Source organism: Narcine bancroftii, chromosome 12, assembly GCF_036971445.1.
Source record: "Narcine bancroftii isolate sNarBan1 chromosome 12, sNarBan1.hap1, whole genome shotgun sequence".
Lineage (NCBI taxonomy): Eukaryota > Metazoa > Chordata > Chondrichthyes > Torpediniformes > Narcinidae > Narcine > Narcine bancroftii.
In genome coordinates this window covers 19,254,344-19,280,201 of record NC_091480.1, presented here as the reverse complement: position 1 = coordinate 19,280,201, position 25,858 = coordinate 19,254,344, and the positions used below count along the sequence as shown (strand labels likewise).

General features: G+C 39.6%; 1 protein-coding gene across 2 annotated transcripts in view; it reads right to left on the bottom strand.

The window, feature by feature from the left end:
* Positions 1–4,836: 4,836 nt before the first annotated feature.
* Positions 4,837–25,858, bottom strand: part of abcc1 (ATP binding cassette subfamily C member 1 (ABCC1 blood group)) — an 81,993-nt gene continuing 60,971 nt past the window's right edge. For both annotated transcript variants that reach the window (XM_069905671.1, XM_069905672.1), the window contains 11 exons: positions 25,551–25,707; positions 20,218–20,425; positions 18,107–18,417; positions 16,656–16,855; positions 15,326–15,452; positions 12,026–12,127; positions 10,928–11,074; positions 9,161–9,319; positions 8,902–9,068; positions 7,112–7,306; positions 4,837–5,232 (listed from right to left, as the gene is read on the bottom strand). In XM_069905671.1, the coding sequence (XP_069761772.1) occupies positions 5,124–5,232; positions 7,112–7,306; positions 8,902–9,068; positions 9,161–9,319; positions 10,928–11,074; positions 12,026–12,127; positions 15,326–15,452; positions 16,656–16,855; positions 18,107–18,417; positions 20,218–20,425; positions 25,551–25,707 (1,882 nt within the window). In that variant the 3' untranslated portion in view covers positions 4,837–5,123. The remainder of the gene's footprint in view (positions 5,233–7,111; positions 7,307–8,901; positions 9,069–9,160; positions 9,320–10,927; positions 11,075–12,025; positions 12,128–15,325; positions 15,453–16,655; positions 16,856–18,106; positions 18,418–20,217; positions 20,426–25,550; positions 25,708–25,858) is intronic.

Genomic DNA, 25,858 nt, shown 5'->3' with positions numbered 1-25,858 from the left:
TTTTCCAATCGTTAGCCATTTCAGCATTTTTTTTTAAGTGTTCAACGACTGTGTCAGAACGTTTCTGTGGAATGGGAGAGTGATTAGAATCTCCATGGAAAGATTGGAATGGGATAACTTGGAGGGGGGGGGTTTAAAATACCCAATTTCAAAAAGTATGACTGGGCCACCCAGGTGAGGTTTCTTGCCTCACTCGTTGAGGAAGCCCTCCTTTTGTGGGTACAAATTGGACTACACTCAGTAGGTGAAGAGAAAGACAAAGAATTCATATATTCTTTGCAAATTACTCACAAAAGAAACAGATAATCCCATCCTAAAGCACATATTCCAGACATGGAAAAGAGTAAAACCTTATATTGGATGGAAGTGGGGACATCCTCCAAAATGCCCTTGACCCACAATAATTTAATACCCTCAACTCTGGGTAATAAAATCCTGGACATCTGGTGCCAGAAGGGGATCAGGTGTAGCAAGGATTGTTACAAACAGGGGCATCTTATTTATTTGAGTAGTTGAAGAACAAATACAATTTGTCTAAAGAACATTCTTCTGCTATCTGCAAATCATTCTTAAGGGAAAAATTGGGACCATCCATGACCCTACCTCGATGTAGTAATGTGGAGATTCTAATTCTACAGGGGAATGTGTGTAAATTTCTCTCTTAATATGTATTACATATTCCAAAGTGAGGCCCTGAAGCCGGGCTTACACAGGACGAGGGAAAGGTGAGAGTCGGACTTGGACAATCATTGAAGAGTAGTGGCAATACTCGTGTCTGGATAATGTGACTGGAGTCTTCAATGCCAATACAATTTCTTTTACCAGCTGTACCTCACACCACAATAATTACACAAATCAAAGCCTGAAATTTCAGAGCTTAAGGTGTAGTGTGGAGATTGGAACCTTTGTCCACTCCACCTATGTACAAAGATGAGATCCTTCTGGGAAGGCCTGAAGGACATTCTGAAACAAATTACAAAAGTGGATTTTCCACAGGATCCAGAGTTGTACCTTCTGGGAGATATTGGAGAAGTGCAGTCTAGACTGACCAAATACCAAATTTTGTTCATGAAGATCACCTTGACAATAGCCATTTTATGGAAATTTGACTCCCAACTAAATACCACACGATGGAATATAGAAATGCAGAGTTGCATTCCCTTGGATAAAATCACATACAATCTAAGGAAAAAACATTAATTAGTGTGACAACCTTACTTGAAATATATTGGCATTTAGATAGTTCGCAGCCCCCCCCTCCCACCAAACCCTCCCACCAAACCCCGTTATAGGGATACTATAACAATCTGTTCCCAGGAAATGAGTGTGACTAACAAAACAGGACATGGTGCAGACAGGTTGTTTTCTTTCCAGTTGTTTTAGTTTTATTTTGAGTTTCTTTCTTTTTAATTTTTAATCTTTAGGTTTTTCTTCTTCCTAGATTTCTGTAGGGGGTCATTGGCTCCACTGGCATTTGTATCAGTATAAATTAATTGACTATTTCCAACTGTGTATGGGAGGGAGATTGGGAGGGAGGAAGAGAAAGGGGATAAATACAAACTGTATATACATTTGAATGTTGGAAAGATTGAATTGTTTACTGAATTTTGAGTCTATGAAAATCAAAAATAAAATATTTTTAAAAAAAGAAATACTACAGGAACTCAGAAGGTCTCACAGCAACCATGGTTAAAAATATTAGTGACATTTCAGGCCTGAGCCCTTCATGGAATAAGCAAAGAACAGGAAGATGTCAGAATAAAGACTGAAGACTGGCAAGGTGGAGAATACAGATCAACAAAAGGTGTTAATTGGGTGCAAGTGGTGGGTTTGGGGGAGAAAGCACGCGCATGCAAACTGGGGGAAAAGCGAAGAGGACAATGGTTTAAACAGAAATCAGAGAAGTCGATGTGAATGTCATCTAGGTGAAGGGTGCACAGACAGAAGAGGTGTTGTTCCTCCAATTTGTAGGTGGACTCAATTTGGCAGTGCATGAGACCATGGACAGACTTGTCAACAAGGGAATGGGCCAAGGAATTGAAAAGGGTGGCCACTGGGAAATCCACTCTATTGCAGCAGAGCTGAGGTGCACAACAAAGCGATCTCCCATTCTCTTCATAAGTATATTGTTAGGGTTGGAGAATTTTAAGTTACAATGAGATTGGTTAAGGTAAAATTTAAAAAAAAACACTGGTGCATGAAATATTAACTTTCTTTCCACAGATGCTGCCTTTCCTGATGCATTCTTCTGCTTTTATTTCAGATTTCAAACATTTGATTTTTTTTAAAAAGCTGTGCTCTTTAAAAAAAGAAGCTGAACTGTATAAAATGCTAAGTTGAAACACTAAAGTCTACAAACGCTGTGATTATAGTTTAAAAAAAACACCAAAATGCTGGAACTCAGCCGGTCTTTTCAACACCTCAAGACAAACATGTATTAATGTTTTTTTAGACAGCAATGTAGGAAAAATCTGTGAAAATTTTTACATAAATTAACATAATTACTTTGTGTGAAAGGAGACAATGGACAGATAGGGAAAGCATGTTGCAAAAGGAGACAGAATGGAGAGACTGAGATTGGAAAAGCAAAGAGGCATAGCAGCAACTCATTTTCCCCACAAGGTGGGGCTATAACCCTCTGCATCAGCAGTTTTCAAACTGCCCCCTTCACTCACATACCGCCTTAAGCAGTTTATAAGGCCCCAGTATAAACATAATGCTGGAGAGATTCAGCAGGTCAAACAGTGTCCTTTGTGTAGCAAAAGCAGAGATACATAACTGACATTTTGGGCTTGAGCCTTTCATCAAAGTATGAGAAAATGCCAGTGTCAGAATAAAAGAGTTGGGGGGGGGGGGGGGGGAGGGTTCGCAGAGCAGAAGATGATAGGTGGAGAAGGGAGGGAGGGAGGGAACAGCAGCAATGAGGGGGAGGAAAGGCAGGGCTGCGTAGGTCAGTGGTTCTCAACCTTTTTCTTTCCACTCACAAAACATTTTAAGTATTCCCTATGCCATAGGTGCTCTGTGATTAGTCAGGGATAGCTTAAGGTGGTATGTGGGTGTTTTAATCGTACCTAATTGACTCGTTATGTGCACGGTTTCATAACTCCTAAAGAAATGGCCCAATGACAATTTTTCTCAAGCAAAATACTTGTAACAATTGGGTCTAGAGCAGCAATTCTCAGCCTTCCCTTCCCACTCACGCACCACCTCAACCCATCCCTGACTAGCAGGGATGACAAAGTGGTATGTGAGTGGAAAGAAAAAGGTTGAGAACCACTGGTAGGTGAAAGAACTGGAAAGACAGGAAAAGGGGGAGGGGGAAGAAAAGGTATTAAAGTAATCTTGCTTGTGAGCAAGATCCTAAAAAAAAAACCTTGTGGTGGTTACCAGGGAGAATGGTGAGTTAAGGGAATTTCAGATATTCCAGAACTAAACTGTATCAAGAACCAAGTCAAGAAATATTTGAGCACATTCAGGTTGATAAATTCCAAGGATTAGGCAGGATGTATTTAAAAATTCAAGGGAAGCGAGAGGTTTTTGAACCTTGGTTAGCCTCTAGCAAGGTACCAGAAGGCTTGAGATAAGCCTGAGAATTATATGCCACAAACCTTACAACAATTGTAGGGAATTACTGGAGACTGAGGGGCCAGATTTCTGTCCAGGGTCAGTGGGAGATAATCAACATTTTTTTTTGGTGCAGGGAAATATTCAGGTTTTTTTTGGTAACCAGGATGATTGATGAAGCCAGGGGAGTAGATGTATGGGCTTAGAAAAGCTTTTGACAAGTCCCATTTAGGCTGGGCCAGAAGGAAAAGACAAAGGGATTCAAAGCAATTGGGATGAGATGAGAATGTAAGAGGCATGATGAGTAAGCTTGCTGACAATGCAAACAAAATGGTGATGGTGGATAACAAACTGGATCAGGTGGTAAATTAGGTAGAGTGGTGGCCAGTGAAATTTATCCCAAATGCAACGTATTGCCTTTTGGGAGATGAACATCTGATAGGACACAATCGGTAAAAGCATTAATGTTCAGGAAGCTCTTGGGATGACAGCAAGGCTGATTTTAAAAAAAATGCATTTGCTTGCTCTCCTTCCTGGCCAAGGTCCGGGATGCCATGTTAGTCATACAAAATATTGGTTAGACTGCACTAAAAGTTTGTGTGCAGTTTTGGTTGCCACATTACAAGTATGTGGTGACAATAAAAGAATGCTGAAGAAGTGGATTTTTTAATAAAAAATTTAACACCTAGAACATTATTAATAATTTCTTGATTAGCCAAGGCACCAAAACTTATGGGAAGAAGGCCAAGCAATGGGGCCGAGTGGGAAAATGGCAGAGTGGACTCGATGGGCTGAAGAGCCTATCTCTCCCCCTGTGCCTGGAATGGAGGGCAGAAGTTACAAGGAGAAACTGGAAATATTCTCTCTGGAGCTTATCCTTAAGAGATTTTTATTTAAAAAAAAAACGATGAGGTTGGATAGTTACTACTGCTACGCAAAACTACAGCACACAGGTTTGGGGTGAGTGGGTGTGTAATTATTTGGAAGAAACCCCAAGGAGGCAGATATTATAACATTTGAAAGCCACTTGGACAGCGAAGAGATGATGAAAGCCTTTCACAGGCAAATGGCATGAGCACAGTACAGCATTACAGTTGCTACAGATGAAGTGGGCCCTAAGGACTTGTTTCAATGCCCTATGTTTCATACAACAGCTGTGTTGTCAGCTAACAAGCTGGTGTAGAAAATATACTCTGACTACTAGAACTTAGCTGCCTAATGATTGTGCTTTATGTCCTGCAGATCTACTTACAATACGAGAACAGATTCAAATACTGCCACATGTATTTATTCATGATTTCAAAACATTTGCATTATATACAATTGTCAAAAATAAGTGCAGTGCCATAATGCACCTTTTATTTTCATTCGGTTGATAAATAATTAACTTAGACATTTTTTCTTCAAAAAAATTATATACATCTATGGTATATGAAAATATGCATTTTTATAAAAACTATAAACTCATGTACAGTGGCAATAAGAATGGATTTTATATTCAAGTTGAACAGTTTGTGTAACACATTCATTTGAATGTAAACCTAGAAATATAAATAAAGCTACAAGACGCCAGAGTCCATTGCCATTTTGTAGAAGGTCCCTTTTTTGCTTACAAGCCTGGGTATGGTATCAAACTCCACAATCTCACCATTGTCCAAAACTAGAATACTGCAAAGAAAAAAAGATCATGTTCAAAACCTCAAAGTCCTTGGGACCATCATCTTTTTTCCACTTTACAGTTCGCCACTATGAAGAAAAGTTTATTTTTAGATATCAGACCTTACAAACTGTTTGTGAGCCTATCACAAAAGTGATCTTTCTTACCTTACTAATGTGTCTGAAGAAATTACACATTTGGAATTTGTGGGGAATCTACATAATGGTCCGCAACCTCAAGAGCATCATCTTTCCAATGCAGGTGTCTCAAAAAGGCAGTGTCAATCACCACTGGACAACTGATCATGCTCAAAAGGGGAGGATTAGATGTGTGGTGGGGAGGACAGAGTTATGGGTTGCGTTGTGCACTAGTGAAGGTGTTCAACATTGTTTTAATTACATGCTTTTTCAACCCAATTTCAAAAAGTCCATTTAATTTGACCTCTCTGCAGAAGGTTCTGACCACCAAGGATTCTTCCCAGTGTTTTGTTTGCCCCCCCAGAAGTTTTGAAAAAGGAAAATCATCCCAAATTTCAGTTTTGAAATACAGTTCACAACATGGAACGTTAATACAAATTTTTAAACTTGTTTTTGTTGTGGACTAGCATTCAACAGCATCAATGGTACAATTGTCAAAACACTGATTTCTCAACTTACTACACTGTCTTTACCAGATACTGGTATTTCTTGTAATGTTATCCTGAAAAACAATTGTCTGGTTTGATCTTCACCCAACTGCTAAGAAAAACACCAGAAAAATAACCTGGCTGTATTATTTTCTCCCATTTCCTTTTTATTTAAAAAATCTGGTTTACAACAAATTAGCTGCACAAATTAGTGGTGATGCTTGATAGAGGTATATTAAATCTTGAGACACATTGATAGGATACATAGTCAGAATATTTTCCCTGGGGAAAAAGCATCACTCGCTAGAGAACATGTTTAAGGTGAAGGGAGAGTTTAAGAGAGATGTGCAGTGCAAATATTTTAGAATGGTTGGTGCCCAGAAATGGGCTGCCAGGAGTAGTGGGTGGAAGCAGATATAATAGAAGCACTTGAGTTACCTAGATACGTTTAGAAGGCTTCTAGGTAGACACACAACAATATGCAAGTCACAGAATTTTAGTTTGATTTGGACAACATATTAAACAAAGACACAAGAGGGCCTCAACTTACTGCAGTACCTTACTGGGTTTCACAGTACCTGTGATGACATGTGCATATAAAAAGAACACAACTAAAGTGTACAAAGTAATGATAAAACTTGTGTTGCGATTCTCAATAATTGGTTAAAAAAAATAATTTCTATTAAAGATCTCTTCAAGTTGTTGTAGAGTTAATGGTTTGATGTACATTTTAAATGTTAACATTTTAGATAATCATGTTCTACCTACCTTCAGAGGAATAACAAGGTGGATTGCAGACACAGATTAGGTTCTTAATTCTTCCTCAGTAGTACAGTTGAAATTGCAACTTGCCAACAGAAAAATATTGGTCGCTTGTCTGAACACTTACAGATTTTGTTACTCTCTTTCATAATTAATTGATTTGATTTTTTTTTTAAAAAAGGCCCCACTTTCCAGTTATCAAATTATTCAATTTTTTGAATGAGTTAACTTATTAGAGTAAACAATCATCTGATTAATTTAAGTCATGTGGAGATGGATAATTTAAAAATTTCCCACCAGAATGGAGTGGGAAAAAATGCCAAGTGGACTAGTCTGCTAAAAATAAAGCACCAGAAAGCAGAACGTTTTTCAAATATGCAGTTATTGCAGATCATGCAAATTGCTTGAAAAATGTATTGTTTATCATTCAGATAAATTGATCATACATGGCCATCAAATTCCCTGTGCACAAAAAAAATGCATCATGCTTCATGTTAAATTACCGTGAATAATCCATAATAGTGTTGAGACGATGTGCTATTGTAAGTACGGTGCAGTCATCAAATTGGTTTCTTAGTGTTGACTGGATGAGTTTATCGGTTTCTAAATCTACAGCAGCTGTGGCTTCATCAAGCACTAACACTTTAGATTTCCGAAGAAGAGCTCGTGCTAAACAAAGCAATTGTCGCTGTCCAACACTGAAATCAGAAAATATTAAGATCTTTGACATCATTTTTTTTCTTTCCATTGTGCATACTTAATGTAGAATTACAGTACCTGTATTTATTTGAATAAATTGAGTTTTGTCTGTTTATGAAAAGGCACAATATATTAGAGGTGAAATCCCAAATTATCCCACTTCCAAATGAGAAAATTAAGGGAAATGCTGCAGTGAAAATTAAGAATTGATCAGTTTCAAAATTAAACATTTTCCTGAATCCTTTTTATGGCTGTTTGATACCCAATAAGCTAGACCTCATTGGTGTGTCCAAAAGGCAAGTAGTCCATCTGATCCTTGTGTTGTCATGTTTTCTCACCTCGACTAATGTTTCTCATGATCAGAGAAAATTTGAAATTTAAAAAAAAAACATTAAACTAACAAGTGCACAAGCTAAATGGTAATAAGACAATATGTAGGTAGTCTTGATGGAGACAGGCCATTTTTATAGCATTTCCTGCAAACTTCCTGTGACTAGCTTTTTAAGGTTCAGGGCAAAGCAAATGTGGGAAAGTTTCAAACTCACTTTAAAAATTGCAAAAGTAAATCAAGTACATTCTTTGATATTTTATAAAAATATATCAACTGACAGTTCACTTTATTAAATGGAACACAACCAAAAAAAAACTCCAAGCACTCATGGATGATCGAGACAGCACATTAGGTGGCTGTTATACTCTACTAATCACTGAGTGCACAAGACAACTAGAAATCACTTGACAATGTACACAACTTCTTGACAATCAAATTCTGCAAATTGATTTTTAAAAATTCAGCAAGATTGTGAAATTGAGGCTTGAGTGGTGCAATAACATAAAAGTTGCATATCTGCTAGGATTAACCCATTTAACTAGGCAAAAGTGCAAAACCCCTAATGCAGACTGAAATCTATCCCACTCAGGTATGCTTTGCTCTCGGGAAATTTCGATGTCTGACAAGAGAAGTGTAGTCTTGATCATATTTGCCAGCCTGAGCATTCAGACTGGGAGTCTGCCCTCTTAGCCTACGTCAGCTTAATTTGCCTCAAGACCAGTAGATCCTTTCCTTTGAATGGATATTTAAGTACAATTTCCTTTTTTAATTCAATTGACTTAAAGCTATTCAGTTATGTTAAAAATATTTTAAACACTAGAATATTTTTACATCAATGCAACTCGTACCCATTTCTAAAGGTTGGAATATTTGCAAACATTCAATCGAAATAACATCTGATGTTCCTGGGAGGTGCTCTAAAGATGGCCATTTGCAATCAAGGGAATGGAATATGTCAGTCGCATTTTTAAAAAGTCCTGCACCATCCTGGGCCTTGCTGACCAGCTGCCAGCCAAATTATCAACTGAAAACTGTCTGCGTTCCTGGTGCAAACAAATATATACTCCAAGGTCAGGCAACTGGTGAGCCTGGGCAGCCTGTAGATCCGTTATGATCCCACTGTCATAATCATTCACACATCCTGCGACTGTTATCCACATTTTAGTTCATTTTTGTCGAAAGAAAACTACTTTAAAAAGCTCAATTAGCAAGTTACTTGTCTTAACATTTATGATTTGAACACATTTAATTTTTCTATTTTACCTCAGATTTCCTCCTCCGTCAGAGCATTCATGATACAATTTGTTTGAAAGACTAGATACAAATGTGTTTAGATGGGCCATTTCCAGAGCTCTCCATATTTCCTCGTCAGAATACTTATCAAAGGGATCCAAATTCATTCGAAGTGAACCAGAGAATAATACTGGATCCTAACAATTAATTACATGACATTTGGTTACAAGATTTATAGTACAAAACTTTTAAGTTCAAAACATTAACTCCCAAATGTTCAATTGCCTACCTGAGGTATTATTGTAATCTGAAACCTGAGATCATGCAGACCTATTTTTGCAATATCAATTCCATCAATGTAGACATGTCCAGCAGCTGGTTCAATTATTCGAAATAGGCCAAGTGTAAGAGATGATTTCCCAGCTCCTGTTCTTCCAACTATTCCAATCTATTACAAAAATAGTCAGGATTGATCAGTTAAATCAATTAACACATCTGGTGGGGAAATACTGCCCACATTAACAAAAACAGTAGTTTAACAAGTAGGAGAATAGTCATATTCAGAGCATGTTATGTTATTGCTTTGAGGGTTAAGATACGAGACTTAAGAAAAAAGTGAATACTGAAAACAAGAAAAAAGTGAAACTTGAAAACAAGAAAAGTGAATACAAGATTTGTTATAATCTTCAAGTCAGCAAAAGAACAAAATTAGTTGATTGGGATAAAGGAAAATAAATCTTGTTTTCAAGTTCTGTGAGTACAAACCGTCATACAGCCGTTATGTTCCACGTTGTGACTCTGATCGACCACCAAATTCTTTCCTATATAATCCCCAAATAAATCCCCTACAGCACCATTTCAGGGTAGGGACGACACTTTCCAGGTTCTAATATATCCTAATTTCAAAACGTGTCCTCTTCAAGGAAACGCAAGGATGATATTCTGAATTACTATCTTATTAATCCCAATAAACCAAACTTTGTAGATGCAGCTTTAATTGTTGGTAAAACGGGCAAACATTTTGCACAAAGTCGCATTAAGATTTTCATAACGAATAAACAAAGCATTCGGCTATATTTAAAGACAATGACATTCAACTTCAAAGAGGTATACAAGACGAACTCAAAGAAAATTATCTCAATGGTTCGTTGAAGATTGCGATGCAAGCTCTTCATCTGCCCAGATATTACGACATATTATGCCATAGTCACTATGGTAACACTACAAACAAGACTCCTTCTTAAAGAGATAGACACAAAATTAACTATGAATCAAAACCACAAGGTTTTGACCTTTACACAGAATAGGTCATGGAGATGTCAAGGCGCACACTCAAGTTTCAATGAATCCAAAATATACCTTCATGTGGAATCTAAGACAAGCTGCAGGAAACTCATTGGAACTGAAACCAGTGGCAAGAGATGCCCAAAAATCACTTTTATCCTCCAACAACTGCATTGGACAATCAAAAATGCTCTATGTATTTATGCATATGGTTACAGCCAGTAACAAGAAGCAAGGACCAAAGAATACCATTTCGTCCAATTGTACTTTATTGTTGTATGATGTTAGGTAAAAACATCATGAGCTGGGAATGTAGAGGGAGTCACCCAGTGCTGGGCCGTAACAAGATGCAGTTGTGACCTTGTACTCTCAAGAGTGGGGATGACAAATTGATGTGCAGGAGGCTAGCAGAGAGGGATAGCAACAGTTTATTCATTGGACAATGTCATGGTATGATAATTTACTAAGTACGTATCCTAAGGTATATAAAAAACACCACTTGCTGATAACGGCAGAATGCGCCTTCTCCAACTAACACTGTTAGTTGCAAGTGTTACAATCCGGCAATAAAGAACAAAGAACCTTGATTTCGACTCAGTCTGGTGTCTGACTCACTCATTCATGAACAAAGCAGACCTAACAATGATCATTTTAAACTCAAACTTATTTTAAAGTTTCAGCTATAAAGGATCGATATCTGAAATCAATAAATAGTTTAGCACAAGTACAAACTTCACAAAATATTACAATTGATCAGATTTATCTCACTAACCTTTTCACCTCCATCTATAGATACAGTGATGTTCTTCAAGGCCAAGTCAAGCCCAGTCCTATATTGTAGTCCATAATTTACAAATTCTATCTTTCCCTCTGAAGGCCAAGTTTGAGGGAGTTGATTTTCTTTTACAACCCAACGTGCCTAGGTAGAATTTTTTAAAGAGTATTATTTACTTCAACAGAAGCATCTTCCATATATCCTTTCTAAACACATTTTTGAATAATCCTTGTAGAATTAAAACTGGAAATTCTTAGCAGGTCAAACATCTGGACAAATTCATCCCCTACAGTGGTGCAGCCGAACTGGTCACCTAGTTCCCCATCATTTTCGAATAACCTTGTGTGCATTTCAAATTCTTGATTTCTATTGTGCCTTGTATTAACTAGTTGTTTGAAGAGCACAGACAACTCCCAATGTTTTCTACCCTTCTTTGTTTTTCAGCTCTACTTAAACAGATACAGTTGCACTTTCTTGTCACAATATCCTTACACTTCACTGCCGTTATCCCATTCTTTAATATCAAATCTATCCTGACCCTTTTACCATTTTGCCTCCCTCTTCCACAAGTATCCTGGAATATTTAATCCCCAACCTTGACCTATACCAGGTACATCAGTTTTTCCAGATTCCCAACAGAAGGCTTGGGCCTGAACTGTTGATTGTTTTTTTTACTTGCTATGAATGCTACATGACTTGCTAAGTTTGTCCAGCACTTTGGAATATTGCACTCAGCCCAAGCAACTGGAGATTTTACTGTTTAATTTAACCATATCCATTTATTTTTGCGTTTCTCCCTACCACTCCTTTGTGTAAAACCTGAGTATTTAAAAAACACTCCCCATTGGAGAGCAACAAAATAATTTGCACAAATTGTATTCCAAACCAATGCATGCACAACTTAAAAGATGACTTATTTATGGCAACTGCTTTTCGAGATTTCTGGATCATATGTTTATGCACATGATTCTTTCTCCAAAATCACAAGATTTTATTTTGTAAACAGATTACAGAATAAACCCAGACCTGCCAATACCTTCTCACACGATTCTGGGAGAAGTTTTCTATACTTTTTCCTCACTATTTTTATCTTACCTCTTTTGGAGTATCAAAATACTGTTGTACTCTTTCCACCGCAACAATATTCGTTTCTACTTCCGAAGTCATGCGTACCAGCCAGTTTAACGTACTTGTTATCTAAATGACAGTGGGACATACTTAAGAACCAGAATAGTCATTCACCCACCAATTGATTCAGTGACCAACAATCCATACAATTCACTAATCCACTTTTATTCTTTATATCCTTTGATGCCCTTACCCAATAAAAAAAATCTATCAATATCCATCTTAGTCTGGCAGGTGCTCGCCAGCTGATTTTCATCCCCTTAGCATCTTAGGTCAATATCCAACTAGTTTTCCAGATAGTACTTTATATCCACTTTAAAAAAATCTCAACTGGCAAAACCAGTTACGCATTTTAAAACTGTTCTTGAATCAAATTGAATACATATTCTAATGGTTCCAATATTACACAATTACAATTTCCAAACATCTGGCTCTCATAAAAACTAAATTACTGACAAATATCACTTACAGCTGCAGAGATGGGTGATAAAATTCTATACGCAATAGCTTTTGATTATGAGAAGCTCATTCTCATTTTTTCGACTTGCTCAATTTCAGAAAATTTCTTATTATCACATTGGGAACTTCAGATTTTTCTTTTAAATTCAGACCATTGCAGATTACATTAAAGGAACAGCAGACACCAAGTGTTTTGCAACATACTGCGCATCTGCTGACTAATAGCTTTCACAATACATTCAAATCAAAAGCGTAATGGAATAGCCCCTCACCAGTTTTATGCCCAAAGAGGCGCCTTTGAAGGCAGAGCTGCAAAGGAAATCACTGACTCATCCTCTAATCAGCAAAGAATTGTTTTAATCTTTTTTAGTCCACTTTTAAGTCACTTCTGCTTCAGCCGTTCCAAAACTGGAAGTGATGTCATAACACTCCCGCCACGCTTCTAAGCACGTGGGTTTGTCTCCGAGGTGGAGTGGGTCCAGTGCCATCTCAGCACAGGCCCCTGGGACCCGTGGTTGACTGCCATTACAGGGACAATTTGAATGTGAGGGCCCCCCCCTCCAGAATTGTCCCCTGGTATGATGGTCTGAGTCTTAGGCTTTTTTGGGGGGTGACCATGGTGACGCGGTGTTGGAAACAACACTGGTTCAGCAGTGTCCACGAGGACGTGTTTGAGCCGGACCCTTATATACTGCTCGTGTCTGCCCCAACGTCCAAAAGCAGGGTGGACCCACTGTTTATTAGCACTCTGTATGGTCCAATGTACAGATGCTGTTGCCGTGTCCCTGCCCTGTGGCTGGGACGAATGCCCCCAGACAGTGGCACATGCATTGAAGTTCTTCCAATGCCGTGGAATTGGCACGGTCTGGCAGGGGTGGAATGTCAGCTGGCACTAACAAGGGCGTGCCATAAACCAGTTCAATTGACAAAGCCTTCAAGTCCTCTTTTGGAGCGGTCCGTATTCCCAGCATCACCCAGGGCAGTGCGTCCAACCACTGCGAGCTGATGAGATGTGCTCGCAGAGCCTGCTTCAGGTCCTGGTGAAAGCGCTCCACTAGCCCATTGGCTTACAGGTGGTAGGACGTAGTGAAATGGACTCATGGCCGCAGAGGCACAACAGTGCAGCCCAAACTGCAAAGGTAAACTGTTCACCACTGTCGGAGGTGATATACACAGGTACCCCAAAACATGACCCCCAGGTACAGGCGTCCATATGCCGCAAGTAGGTTGGACTGCTTAGTCTAGGCTTCTCGTTCAAAGACGTTTGGTGGGAGGACGCTGTGTTCAGCTCCCGTTTCAACTGAAAACCTTTGTCTGGATATTTGGTCGACAGCACAGAAGAGGCCTGTGTTTCGGCCGTTCCAAAACCAAAAGTGACATCATAACACTCCCGACGTGTTTCTAAGCCCACGGGCTTGTCGCCAAGGTGGAGGCGATCCAGTGCCATCTTAGCACAGGCCCCCAGCCGGCATTACAGGGATGATTCAAAAGTGAGGCCCCACAATAATATGTAAAATGCCTAGCAACACCCTGGTACTGAAGGATCACCATGGGTTACAGATGAAATGCAAGCCACATAATCCTTATTAACAGAAATATTTTCCCTCCCAATGGCCTGGTTCCCCAATATCTAAAAATCTTTCCATTTCTGTTCTAAATGAAACCTATGTCCTCAGGAAGGAAGAAATTCTAAAAATTCACTCCTCCTGAATGCAGCGTCTTCTCATTTTGGAGTTAAATCACCCAATTCCTTATTTTCAATCCCTCGATTGGATCTTTGGTCAGTCATTCATTCCATCGCCAAGAACACAGCCATTTGCATTTGTCAATTATAAATAGACAATTAACATAGTTCAGTGGAACCCCGATTTAATGCGAATCCGCATATAATGCAATGAGTCATTGGACTCAGGCATCAGGGACCTTGGGCTGACGCCGGGAGCAGGGTGGTCAGTTTACTGCAAATTAGTTTGTTGTAATTTCAACTATAACTACAGCCATTTATTGAAACCCTGATTTAGCACGACCCCATTTTTTGCGCAATGTGATTTGAGGTTCCACTGCATCACCCACAGTGCACATAGAACAAATAAAAATGCAAGTACAGTAAAAAAAAACCCAGTACCTGGAATTCAAGTAACCAGCAGTCTCAAGCAACCAGTAAAAAAAAAATAACAATAAATATGAATCAAATAGGTAGAAAAAATGTAAGTTTAAATTGTAAAAGTAAATATTCTCTGAAGTAACACAAAACTTGGGTGAAGATGGAGCAAATATTAAGCCAGCGGAGTGCCTTAATCATGCTTTGCTCGTAACAGTTGCTTGAATAAAGTTGTGTGAAACAACTGGTTGATGGCACTCACCAATGGGATGACATTCTTAAAGTGTCTCCTTATCCCTGCTTATTAAGATTCACCTTGGTCAGAGGCTTTAGCTGTAAACTTGGGAAGGGGGGTGGTTAGTCTTTTGGGTGGCTCTGTGAAGGGGGAGGAACCTGCATATGCAGCGATGGTTATATTTTTTCAAAGAATGTGACTGAAAATAAAGCAAAATGCTTAAGGTTTATACATTCATGCAAATGAAGTTTGTTCATTGCAAGTACTGTATAGTATTTTTGTATCTTAAACCATTTATTCTTAATACAGGTGTATTAATTGGGCATTGCAAGTCTCAAGCAACATTAAAATACACTTATCCAACATCCACCAATCCTGTAGGGTTTACTGTACAAAAAAGGCAGAAAGTTTCAATGTGTAACAATTATGACAATGAATTATAACAATTTGAAGTAAATATATTTCTCCAAACCTGTAAAGCGTACGAGATGGATAGACCAACAATGCCTGGTCTGACAGAACTTCTGGAAGCCACAACAAAGAGGGCAGCAAAAAATACTATGCAATTGCCAACAAATTCCAGTCTCACAGCCAACCACCTGGTGGGAAAACAAGAAGAATTAATCTAATTATTTGTGGAATCAATCATAAAAGTTTTAGTGCCCCTTCACCAGACACTTGGGTCTTTTCACTTTGGGAACTCAATGCAATCGAACACAAGTCAAAATACCCCGATGTAAAGCCGCATATTATACCCGTATATGGCATCTGGAGGCCATCTGAAAGCACAGGAGGCGCCTGCGAGGTGCACTTTGTAACCCTCCTCCAAGAGGGATAATCGTTGGAGCACTCAGGTCCCCCAGGCACCTGAATGCAGCCGCCTGAAAGCGGCTGCTAAGGGGATGAAAATCAGCTGGCGAGCACCTGCCAGCCCCCCTCCCCATTGCCCCTGCCCCCTGGCGCAGGACGTCAGGGCGTGGGCAGCCGGTGCGGTCTGTCAGTGATGGGTCGGCCAGTGCGGGCCACCCCAGCGCTGACGTCCCGAAGGGACAGGAGCCAGAGTGCGCACCGAAGCACCTCCCATTCAGCTGTCCCTTTCAGATGGCCAGCGCTGCGCTTTTAGCGCTGTCACCTGAACGATCATTCCACAGGTCCGATTCCACTTCAACAGGCGCATTCTTGGTGGAGAAGGCACTAATCCTCGAAATTAGGTTTGGCAATTAAGAAAGACCATCTGAATTGAAGCCTACAAGGCATGTTTCTTTTAATGATTACAAGTACAAAAATCAGATTCCAGAAATCCTCAGTTGTCCAAAATTTTTTATAAATTTCAGATAAATGAGGATATCTGAAACAAATCAGAAATCCTTTTACCCAAAATATTTTCAAAGCTGAACAGATCTGGAACGCCGGGTTCCTGGCACCAGCAGTGGACCTCAGCCTCCCACCACCGGCGGCAGCAGCGAACCTCAAGCACCAGGGCAGGAGCTTGACTCTTGGACTCCCGGCATAAGCTGGGCCTCAGTGGGAAAGTGTCGGTGATCAGCGGTGGCCAGCATTTTTTTTTTGGTGGGAATTAAACATTATTTTAATGTTTAAAAAGCCTGGTTGTTTTTTGTTGTTTAAACAGTGTTACAAATGATTTGCTTCTGCTACTGGGCTGGTTTTAAAAATTGACTGGTTCTCCGAAAAAAAAGTTTATGTAAAATAGGCTCAGTCCCATCCATTTCAGATAATTGGAGTTGTACTGTAATGACATTTCAATAAAATTGCTGCCATTGAAGCAAATAGTAAAAATATACCTGTTAGCAATAATACCAGGGTAATATGCTTTCTGGTTTTCATCTACCCTGGAGTCATTACGGTGTATAAAACAATCTTGTTCTCCAAAAGCACGGATGACACTGACACCAAGCAGTGTTTCATTGAAATTTGAAAATATGGGTGATCGGTTAGCCGATTCCAACCTCTTCAGCTGACGAGAGGTTGCGATATAATATCTCTAAAAGAAAAAAGTGATGTTCGTAACTTAAAATTATTCATTTTCTAAAATGCAACAAGTATCAAAGACATTCACTGTTGATGGCACGTGACATTCTGATGGGATAAAGTCCACGTGATCTCGTATCCAACAGTCAAATAATTGAGCGACGTGAACAGCTCCATTCTTCTCTAGAGTACATTATTGACCAAGTTTACCTAAACCAATGGTATTACACAACTACACATTCCAATATTAAGGAGACTTTGTTTACATTGAGTAGTTTTTTTTGCACTCCCAATAAGTAGTAATTCTGCCTCATCTGTAGGAAAAAGAATTTCAGTTATGTGATGTCATAAAATTTTAATTAAAAAAAAATAGACATACAGCACAATAACAGACCCTTCTAGCCCATGCCACCCAATTGACCTTCAATCTTCAGTACATTTAGAAGAGTGGGGAAAAAACCAGAACACCCGGAGGAAAACCACGCAGATACATACAACTCCTTGCATCCGATGCAGGATTTGAACCCAGTCCTGATGCTGGCACTGGAATAGCATTGTGCTAACCATTATGCTTATCCATGCCATGTACTCTCACAATAAATCTGAACCTTGGTACCCAAACTATAATGGCCTTGCACCTGCATCTCCAAAAGGAATTTATTTAAGAAACTGATCTTTCCTAAACAGGGTGAAGTCCAATAAACTTTACTTGGTATCCACATCACAATCAGGACCTGAAGTAATACAACTGGCCAAACCTATCAGATTATTCTTGGGGTCAGAGGAAAATTTAAACTGAAGAGGAACCATCTTCCCATTATGGCTCCTCCTGAGCTTTCCAATGCAACTATTGATCTTTGAGACGGGGGTTTGGAATTCACAAAAAATGCAAAGGTGATGAAATTCCAAACATCCCAAGGAGAACATCAGCAATATTCCACCTACACTGAAGGAATCCTTGTTGAGCAATAATTTCTTACAATTCTTCAGCAGATGAAGCAGGCAATGATTTATCCAGCTGCAAACAAGCCACCCAATAATGCAAATACAAATTACGACAGGAACCATGGTTCTCAATCACTAATTCAAGATTTCCAATTCTGAAAACAATTCCTGCCATAAACAAATTAAGTAAGCTTTGCATTAAATACCAAATTGTATCACAAAAAGATAGAAAGTTCCGATTAGTGCAATGCTGAATAATCTTGTAAAGATAGACAGTGATGCAAACCAGTATTAAACACAGCTTTTCATCAATACTGACCTGTACAAAAAAGTAGACAAGTCCCAATGGTGGGATGATCACTGCAGCTAATGGTGTGGCTACAAAAATCACCACACAGGCAACTATAACACTGAAGAGTGATCCCAAAAACATTCTAATCACCAATGGGAGTTGAGAGTCTATTGTATCGATGTCTTTGGAGAAACGATTTATTAAATTACCACATGGAGTATGCTCAAAAAAGCTCAGTGGTGACATCAGCACATCACACAACAGATCGACATGGAGACGACGTGAAGCCATTATTCCTCCAATGCTCATCATAAATGAAGCAAAGAGCACAAAAAGACCTGAAAAATTAAAAATGTCAAGTTAGCTGCAGAGCCCAGAAAGAAGCAAAAACATGGATATGGACATAATTTGACAAGGCCCTTCAGAGGTGCAAGAAAGCAAATGGATTCAAAAAGGAACATTTGTGAGTGGCAGAACTTGATCAAATACATTTACTGATTGACCCATCACACCCAGACATATTTTCTTCTCACTCCTCCCATCACACACCAAGGTTAAAGACGATTTCAATTCAACAGCCATGAGGCTCCTCAATGCAGCCCATAACAGTGCTGCCTTTGCTTGGTGCAAGTTTTTTTGTTCATTGCTATGCTATTCACTAATAGAGCTCATTTTACTTTCTATGCTGTACGTTAGAATCACCTATTAGACTGCTTGCAGCAGATGAACACCACTTTTTCAGGTGTAACGTGACAAATAAACTAAAAGGACAAGGAGATGTTAAAGTGGAAGTGTTTATGGCAAGTTCTTGATCGTTCAAATTGCAATGACAAATTCATCATTTGAGATCTCAAAAAAAGCTGCAAAATATAAACTACAATTAACTAAAAATTATGGAGAATAATGAATGAGGCATCGAGATCACCAACAAATGCAAATTAGCAAAGGTGAAAAGGTCTCAGTACCAGATCTTCGAAAGAGTACTAAATAGGCCAGTTGGCAAAGAACTGGGAAGAAAAAAATAAGTTGTCAAAGGCATAAAAATTAACTGAAGAGATGGAGGAGGACAATTTTATTTGAGTGGGCCAACAAAGAAATGGTGGAATAATAGAGAAATAGAAGTAGCCACTGAGGACTGGAGAGATCATGAATGGTCAAATACAATACAATAAAGCCTAGGCACACATTGGAGATGAGGGTACAGAAAATGGAATCATTGCCAAAATAATACCCTCTGTCGAGGCATGAGCATACAATCAAGTACCCTCATTTAATGGCCTTCCTGATTCAAGGCTAAGGGAATCTTTATAAGGAATGGCTAAGTTCACTCCCCTGAAACTTGAGAACATTAAGTTGGCCTGGTAGCAAGAAGAAATTTGGTGATTCAGAAAGAACACCAAGGAATTTTAAAATATTTTTTAAATTTAAATTTATAAATTTAGACATGCACTATAGTGACAGTCCATTTCACCCCACAAGTCGGTGCCACCAAATTTACACCCAATTAACCTACCCCCCCGCCCAGTACATTTCAAACTGGCCCCAGGAAAAACCCACACAGACACGGGGAGAACATACTAACTCCCTAGACAGCGCAGGATTCAAACCTCTGACCTGATTGCTGACACTATAAAGGCATTGCGCTAACCACTACAACAAACATGCCGCCAAGCAAGGTGAGGAAGAGAATTTGGATGAGCCAACCAATCAATGCCAAATGATTGCCATTTTGGAAGAGCAGCAATGACCAGTCTGACAGAATAAAAGGCGAAATAATTTACCATATGTTCACAATATAATTTTGTATTATACATTTCAAGAGCAAATTTCTATCAGAAAATTATTCATTATTTCTGCTATACAAAAGTACTTCCAGTTTAATAGCAAACTAAAAGTAACCATTTTAGATACACGCGAGTAATTCCCTTAAAGTGGAGTTTACAAATAAAATCCATGCTGTAGGCAGTAACAATTTGCAAAATATTTGCAACAGTTGTAATGCAACAAAACAAATTCCCTTTGCATTTTGTGTACTTATTATTGCCCTTTTGCACGTATAATGCACAACAATCCAACATTATAAATAAATAACATTTTCATCTTGCTTCACATTAGAACAATCAGACATCACAACAAACCTTGAATTAATCCAAGTGCCCCATATACTCCCAGTCGGAGTGCAGTATGTACTTGCGTCCCATTAACAACTGGATCATCTGTCCATAAACTCAACCAGTAGTTAGAAGATAAGGATGCAGCATTTTGGCACGCGTAGAACAAAACAATCCAGAAACAAATGAAGATTCCAATTGCACTCATATAGGTCCAAAAAACTGAGAATTTTACCTGAATTATAAATAAACAGTTAACACATTGTACAAAATAATAGGCAGTACATTTTCCAATCCATTTTCATCACCCAACAAATATTACACTCAACCTTTTCACTCTAGTTATTAACATTAATTGTAAATAGTTCAGGTCCCAGCACAGATCCTTAAAATACACCAGCTTGTCAACTTGAAAATCATCTATTTTGCCCTACCTCTATGCTTTCTATACTTCAATAACCTGCATCTACAGTAACATGTCACTCAAATCCAAGAGTTATTTATGTTGTCCTTGAAAATTCAAATATAAACAGGTTCTCCTTTTCCCATTGCACTAGTTTTATTTCCGTAGGTCTGATTTCCTCTTTGGAGAACCATGCAGTCTCTGCCTATTCAAACAATGCTATTTTCTTTCCTTGGCTTGGCTTCGCAGACGAAGATTTATGGAGGGGTATGTCCACGTCTGCTGCAGCAGGCTCGTTGGTGACTGACAAGTCCGATGCAGGACAGGCAAGCACGGTTGCAGCGGTTGCAAGGGAAAATTGGTGGGTTGGGGTTGGGTGTTGGGTTTTTCCTCCTTGTCTTTTGTCAGGGAGGTGGGCTCTGCGGTCTTCTTCAAAGGAGGTTGCTGCCCGCCGAACTGTGAGGCGCCAAGATGCGCGGTTGGAGGCAAGATCAGCCCACCGGCGGTGGTCAATGTAGCAGGCACCAAGAGATTTCTTTAAGCAGTCTTTGTACCTCTTCTTTGGTGCACCTCTGTCTCGGTGGCCAGTGGAGAGCTCGCCATAGAACAGATCTTGGGAAGGCGATAGTCCTCCATTCTGGAGACATGACCCACCCAGCGCAGTTGGGTCTTCAGCAGCATGGATTCGATGCTTGTGGACTCTGCCAGCTCGAGTACTTCGATGTTGGTGATGAAGTCATTCCAATGAATGTTGAGGATGGAGCGGAGACAGCGCTGATGGAAGCATTCTAGGAACCGTAGGTGATGCCGGTAGAGGACCCATGATTCGGAGCCAAACAGGAGCGTGGGTATGATTACAGCTCTGTACACGCTGATCTTTGTGAGGTTTTTCAGTTGGTTGTTTTTCCACTGTTTTGTATAGTCTTCCAAAGGCACTATTTGCCTTGGCGAGTGTTGTCTATCTCTTTGTCGATCCTTTCATCTGATGAAATGGTGCAGCCAAGGTAGGTAAACTGGTTGACCGTTTTGAGTTCTGTGTGCCCGATGGAGATGTGGGGGGGCTGGTAGTCATGGTGGGGACCTGGCTGATGGAGGACCTCAGTTTTCTTCAGGCTGACTTCCAGGCCAAACACTTTGGCAGTTTCCGCAAAACAGGACGTCATGCGCTGGAGAGCTGGCTCTGAATGGGCAACTAAAGCGGCATCGTCTGCAAAGAGTAGTTCACGGACAAGTTGCTCTTGTGTCTTGGTGTGAGCTTTCAGGCACCTCAGATTGAAGAGACTGCCATCCGTGCGGTATCGGATGTAAACAGCGTCTTCATTGTTGAGGTCTTTCATGGCTTGTTTCAGCATCATGCTGAAGAAGATAGTAAAGAGGGTTGGTGCGAGGATGCAGCCTTGCTTCACGCCGTTGTCAATGGAGAAGGGTTCGGAGAGCTCATTGCTGTATCTGACCCAACCTTGTTAGTTTTCATGCTATTTTACAAGTAAAATAAAAACACAATTGCTGGAATCTTAGGCAAACACTGGTCAGGTAGCATCAATGGGTAGAAACGGTCAGGCAATGTTTCTGGTGAGGACCTTGTATTGATATCAAAGTAGGAAGGGTGGTGGGAAGAAATGAAAATTAGAGAGAAAAGAATAGGACTAGGTAAAAACATGTAAACAGTGGAACAAGATAGAGGTGAAGGTGACTTATAATTGGAAAAATAATGTTCATACCATTGGGCTCAAGGCTGTCTAGCAGGAGTATTATTTTTCAAGTTTACATTTGGCCTCATCCTAGCAATGGACAAGGCCGTGGACAGGTATGACTTGCCTACACATTTCATGATGGACAAGCAACTGGTGAATTTGGATTAGTGGAACATAACTATCTGCTCCATGAGGTAGGGAGCAAAAATAGCAGAACAGGATTAGTGAATGGGTGGCCTAAGAGCTGGTGAAGGGCTTTATTGAATAATTGGGGCAAGTGGAACCTGTTCCAACTAATTCAATTGGGGCCAATCATCCTTGCCAGGAGATTTGCTCATTCTACTCAGGAAGGTTTACAACTATTTGGCAGGAACATGGGAAGTTCAATAGCTGTGCAGGTGGGGAGACGGACTCAAATCTTAGAGAATAAATCATCCATATGGCAGAGCATGAAGAGGTAGGTGAGGGAGCACTGAAGAGCAAGGAGGATCAACTTAATCTACTTTAATGCAAAGAGGCAAATCATATGCATTTAGTGAATGGATCTGCATTGGAATTCTATCTATACAATCATAGGAACATAGTGTCAGGAAGGGCAGCTTAATATTTTGGGGTATCAAATTTTAGACACAGTGGAAAGATAAAAGTTACAGAAGTTACAGGCTGATAAAGGAGAACATCACACAAGTAAATGGAGTAGACATCTTGGGAGAGTCATCCAATGTGGTCATATCAGTGAAACACTGGAATAAGAGGAGCAAATTACTTCAAAGGGGTTTAGTTTGCCAAAGTAGACAGAGAGCAGACATTTGCAGATTAAAAAAAGGTCAGAACCACTATGTTCCAGTAAAGATAAAAAAGGTAAAAATGGGAAGATTAGTGAATTTTTAGCTGACAAAAGATCACTATTAGGTTAGTGAAAAAAAAGTGGAAGCACATGACAGGTAAAATAAACTGGAATTGTGTAAGTCTCTTAAGAAACTAGGAGGGCAAAAGAAAGGGACCAAAAAAAGCTCCATGGAAAAATTGAATCACAAGACATCATGAGCCAGAGGCAAAAAGGCTTTGAGTGTTGCAATGGTGATGGTTGAACTATCAAACGACTCTAATTATAGTATGATTCTGATAATCTGGCATATTCAGGAATTCAGATATGCGAGATTGGCAGTTTATCTTGTTACGTACTAAACCAGCAGCAATAGAAATTTACCAAGGCAATGGTATCTTCAAAGCAATCTTTTTATTAATAACTATTAATATAATACTTCTTGCTTAATTCTCAACTCTGAGTGAGTGAGTGAGTGAGTGAGTGAGTGAGTGAGTGAGTGAGTGAGTGAGTGAGTGAGTGAGTGAGTGAGTGAGTGAGTGAGTGAGTGAGTGAGTGAGTGAGTGAGTGAGTGAGTGAGTGAGTGAGTGAGTGAGTGAGTGAGTGAGTGAGTGAGTGAGTGAGTGAGTGAAAAAGCAAAACCATTAAAGTTCAGGCATAATTCTGAAGAGATCATTTTGAAGTTCAGTCAGGTTTTTTTTGAGATCCTTTAAATTGCTGCTCAACAACAATTATGGAGTAGGTGTGAGGCAGTGGACCTCTCAAAACTCACAAATTTCTTTAAGTTTTCATAGACTTGTTTCTTCACACAAATGATTCCATCCTCATGCATTGAGGTTACAGTAGTTGTGATTTCTGCACAGTGATTTCACAAACCCAGTCAAGGGTTCATGAAGTGCCCTCATAGAAATGCACACACCAAGAATGCCACCCCCCCCCCTCGCTCTCTCTCTCTTAAAGAGGCAGTCAGAACTGATCATTCTCTTTCAAAAGCCATTTATTTTGTGTTCTCCTTTGACCAGGAGTAACACATAACAGTATCTTTCTGGTTATTGTATCTTCAATCCTGTGTGAATTAAAGCACCTTCTTCTATTCTGTGTTACCTACAGAATGGTAAGGCATCTTCTGGCTTCAGTTTGAAATTAGTTCCTTAATATTCAAAAATGCTTTCTGTCTTGAAGTGTCTTTGCCACTGACATGACATAATTCCTGTCTTTTAAAGTTTAAATTCCAGAAATTTATTGGTGGATATGACCTCGCATTGGTTTCCTTGTATACAGAGCTGCCATCCAAGTTTCCATTCTAACGACATCGATAAACAAGCAGTCTTTTGTTTAATTAGATGTCCTCCTTGAGTATCCCCATTGTCCAAGATAGTTCAACATCCCTAGTTTTATTGGGGTTATTTACCAAACTTTGCTACTCTGAAAATGGCTTCTGAGTATAATTGTGTGTCTCTGTGTATTTCTGTGTCCAAACCCTCAAATATAACTTTACTAAAAATATATCATATCCAAAGATTAATAATAACACAATTCTGTCATAGTCCAGACTCGAGGTGCTATGTCTATTCATATCCCAAAGCATCAAATCATTTTTAAGAAGTTACTCAGCATAATAGGAAATTTTTCAGGAAGCATGTATTAAGGGAACAAAAAAAAAAATCAAACTGCTTGAGGAATTCAGCAAGTCAAGCAGTATCCAAGGGAGGAAAGGAATTCATGATGTTTTGGGTTGCGCAATGTCCTGTATCAGGACTTGATCCAAAATTTATTTTCTACCCCCACCCCAGGATGCTGCTGGATCCACTAAATTACTCCGGTTTGTTACTTGCAACTTCTGCCTGCAAGTTTTAGGTGGGCATGGGAAACAGGGACCTAACAAGTGGTAAGGGAGCTTGTCAATTGTCATATCGTAAGCCAGATGAAGAACCAATTGGATTGCTGGATAGTGGATCAGAGTTACCTGAAACAAGTTATTCTCTTGCCTGCCCCTCCCCTTACCAATGTCATACAGTGATTAAGTTGCCAAACTGTGAAATATTCCACTCAAAATGCACATCAACTTGGTCCACAAGGTATCATCTAGGACATCACAGGCACCAGTCTTCAATCCGAGGTGGTCATAAGAAAGCAGCCTCAATACCCAAGGACCCACCCACCAAGCAGGTCATGCTCTCTTCACTCTCTGCTACCAGCAGGAAGGAAGTACAGGATCTGAAGACAAGCACCCAACAGCACAAGGACAGCTTCCTCCCTTCTTCCATCAGAATTCTGAATAACAATGACCCATAGATCCGACCTGTCTTTTTCTTGCACCATTTGTATTTATTTTGAAATGTGACTTGTAGAAATGTTTGCCCTGTGAAGCTGCTGCAAAACAAAATTTGTGATATGTTTTATGACAATGAATTTTGATTCTGATTCATTTCCTTACCCTGCCAGTCAGAGCTTTGTCAGCTTCTGTTAGTTGCACCACAGGTGTTTTGGTTTCTATTTCTCCAGAGCCTTCGATGTTTGGTTCATTTTGCTGCACTGATTGAGCTGTTTCCTGATCAGTCAACACAGATGGCGAATTGCTCTTGTGGAAGGGACTGAAGGAGAAAGAAAATTATATTATAAAACCCTCCTAGTCATTTGGCACAAAATAGGTTCCAGGATTTTAATACAACAAAATGCCAGTTAAATTATGATTCTGAATCTCAACATGCTGCATTGCTGGATGGAGGCACAATAATCTCAATG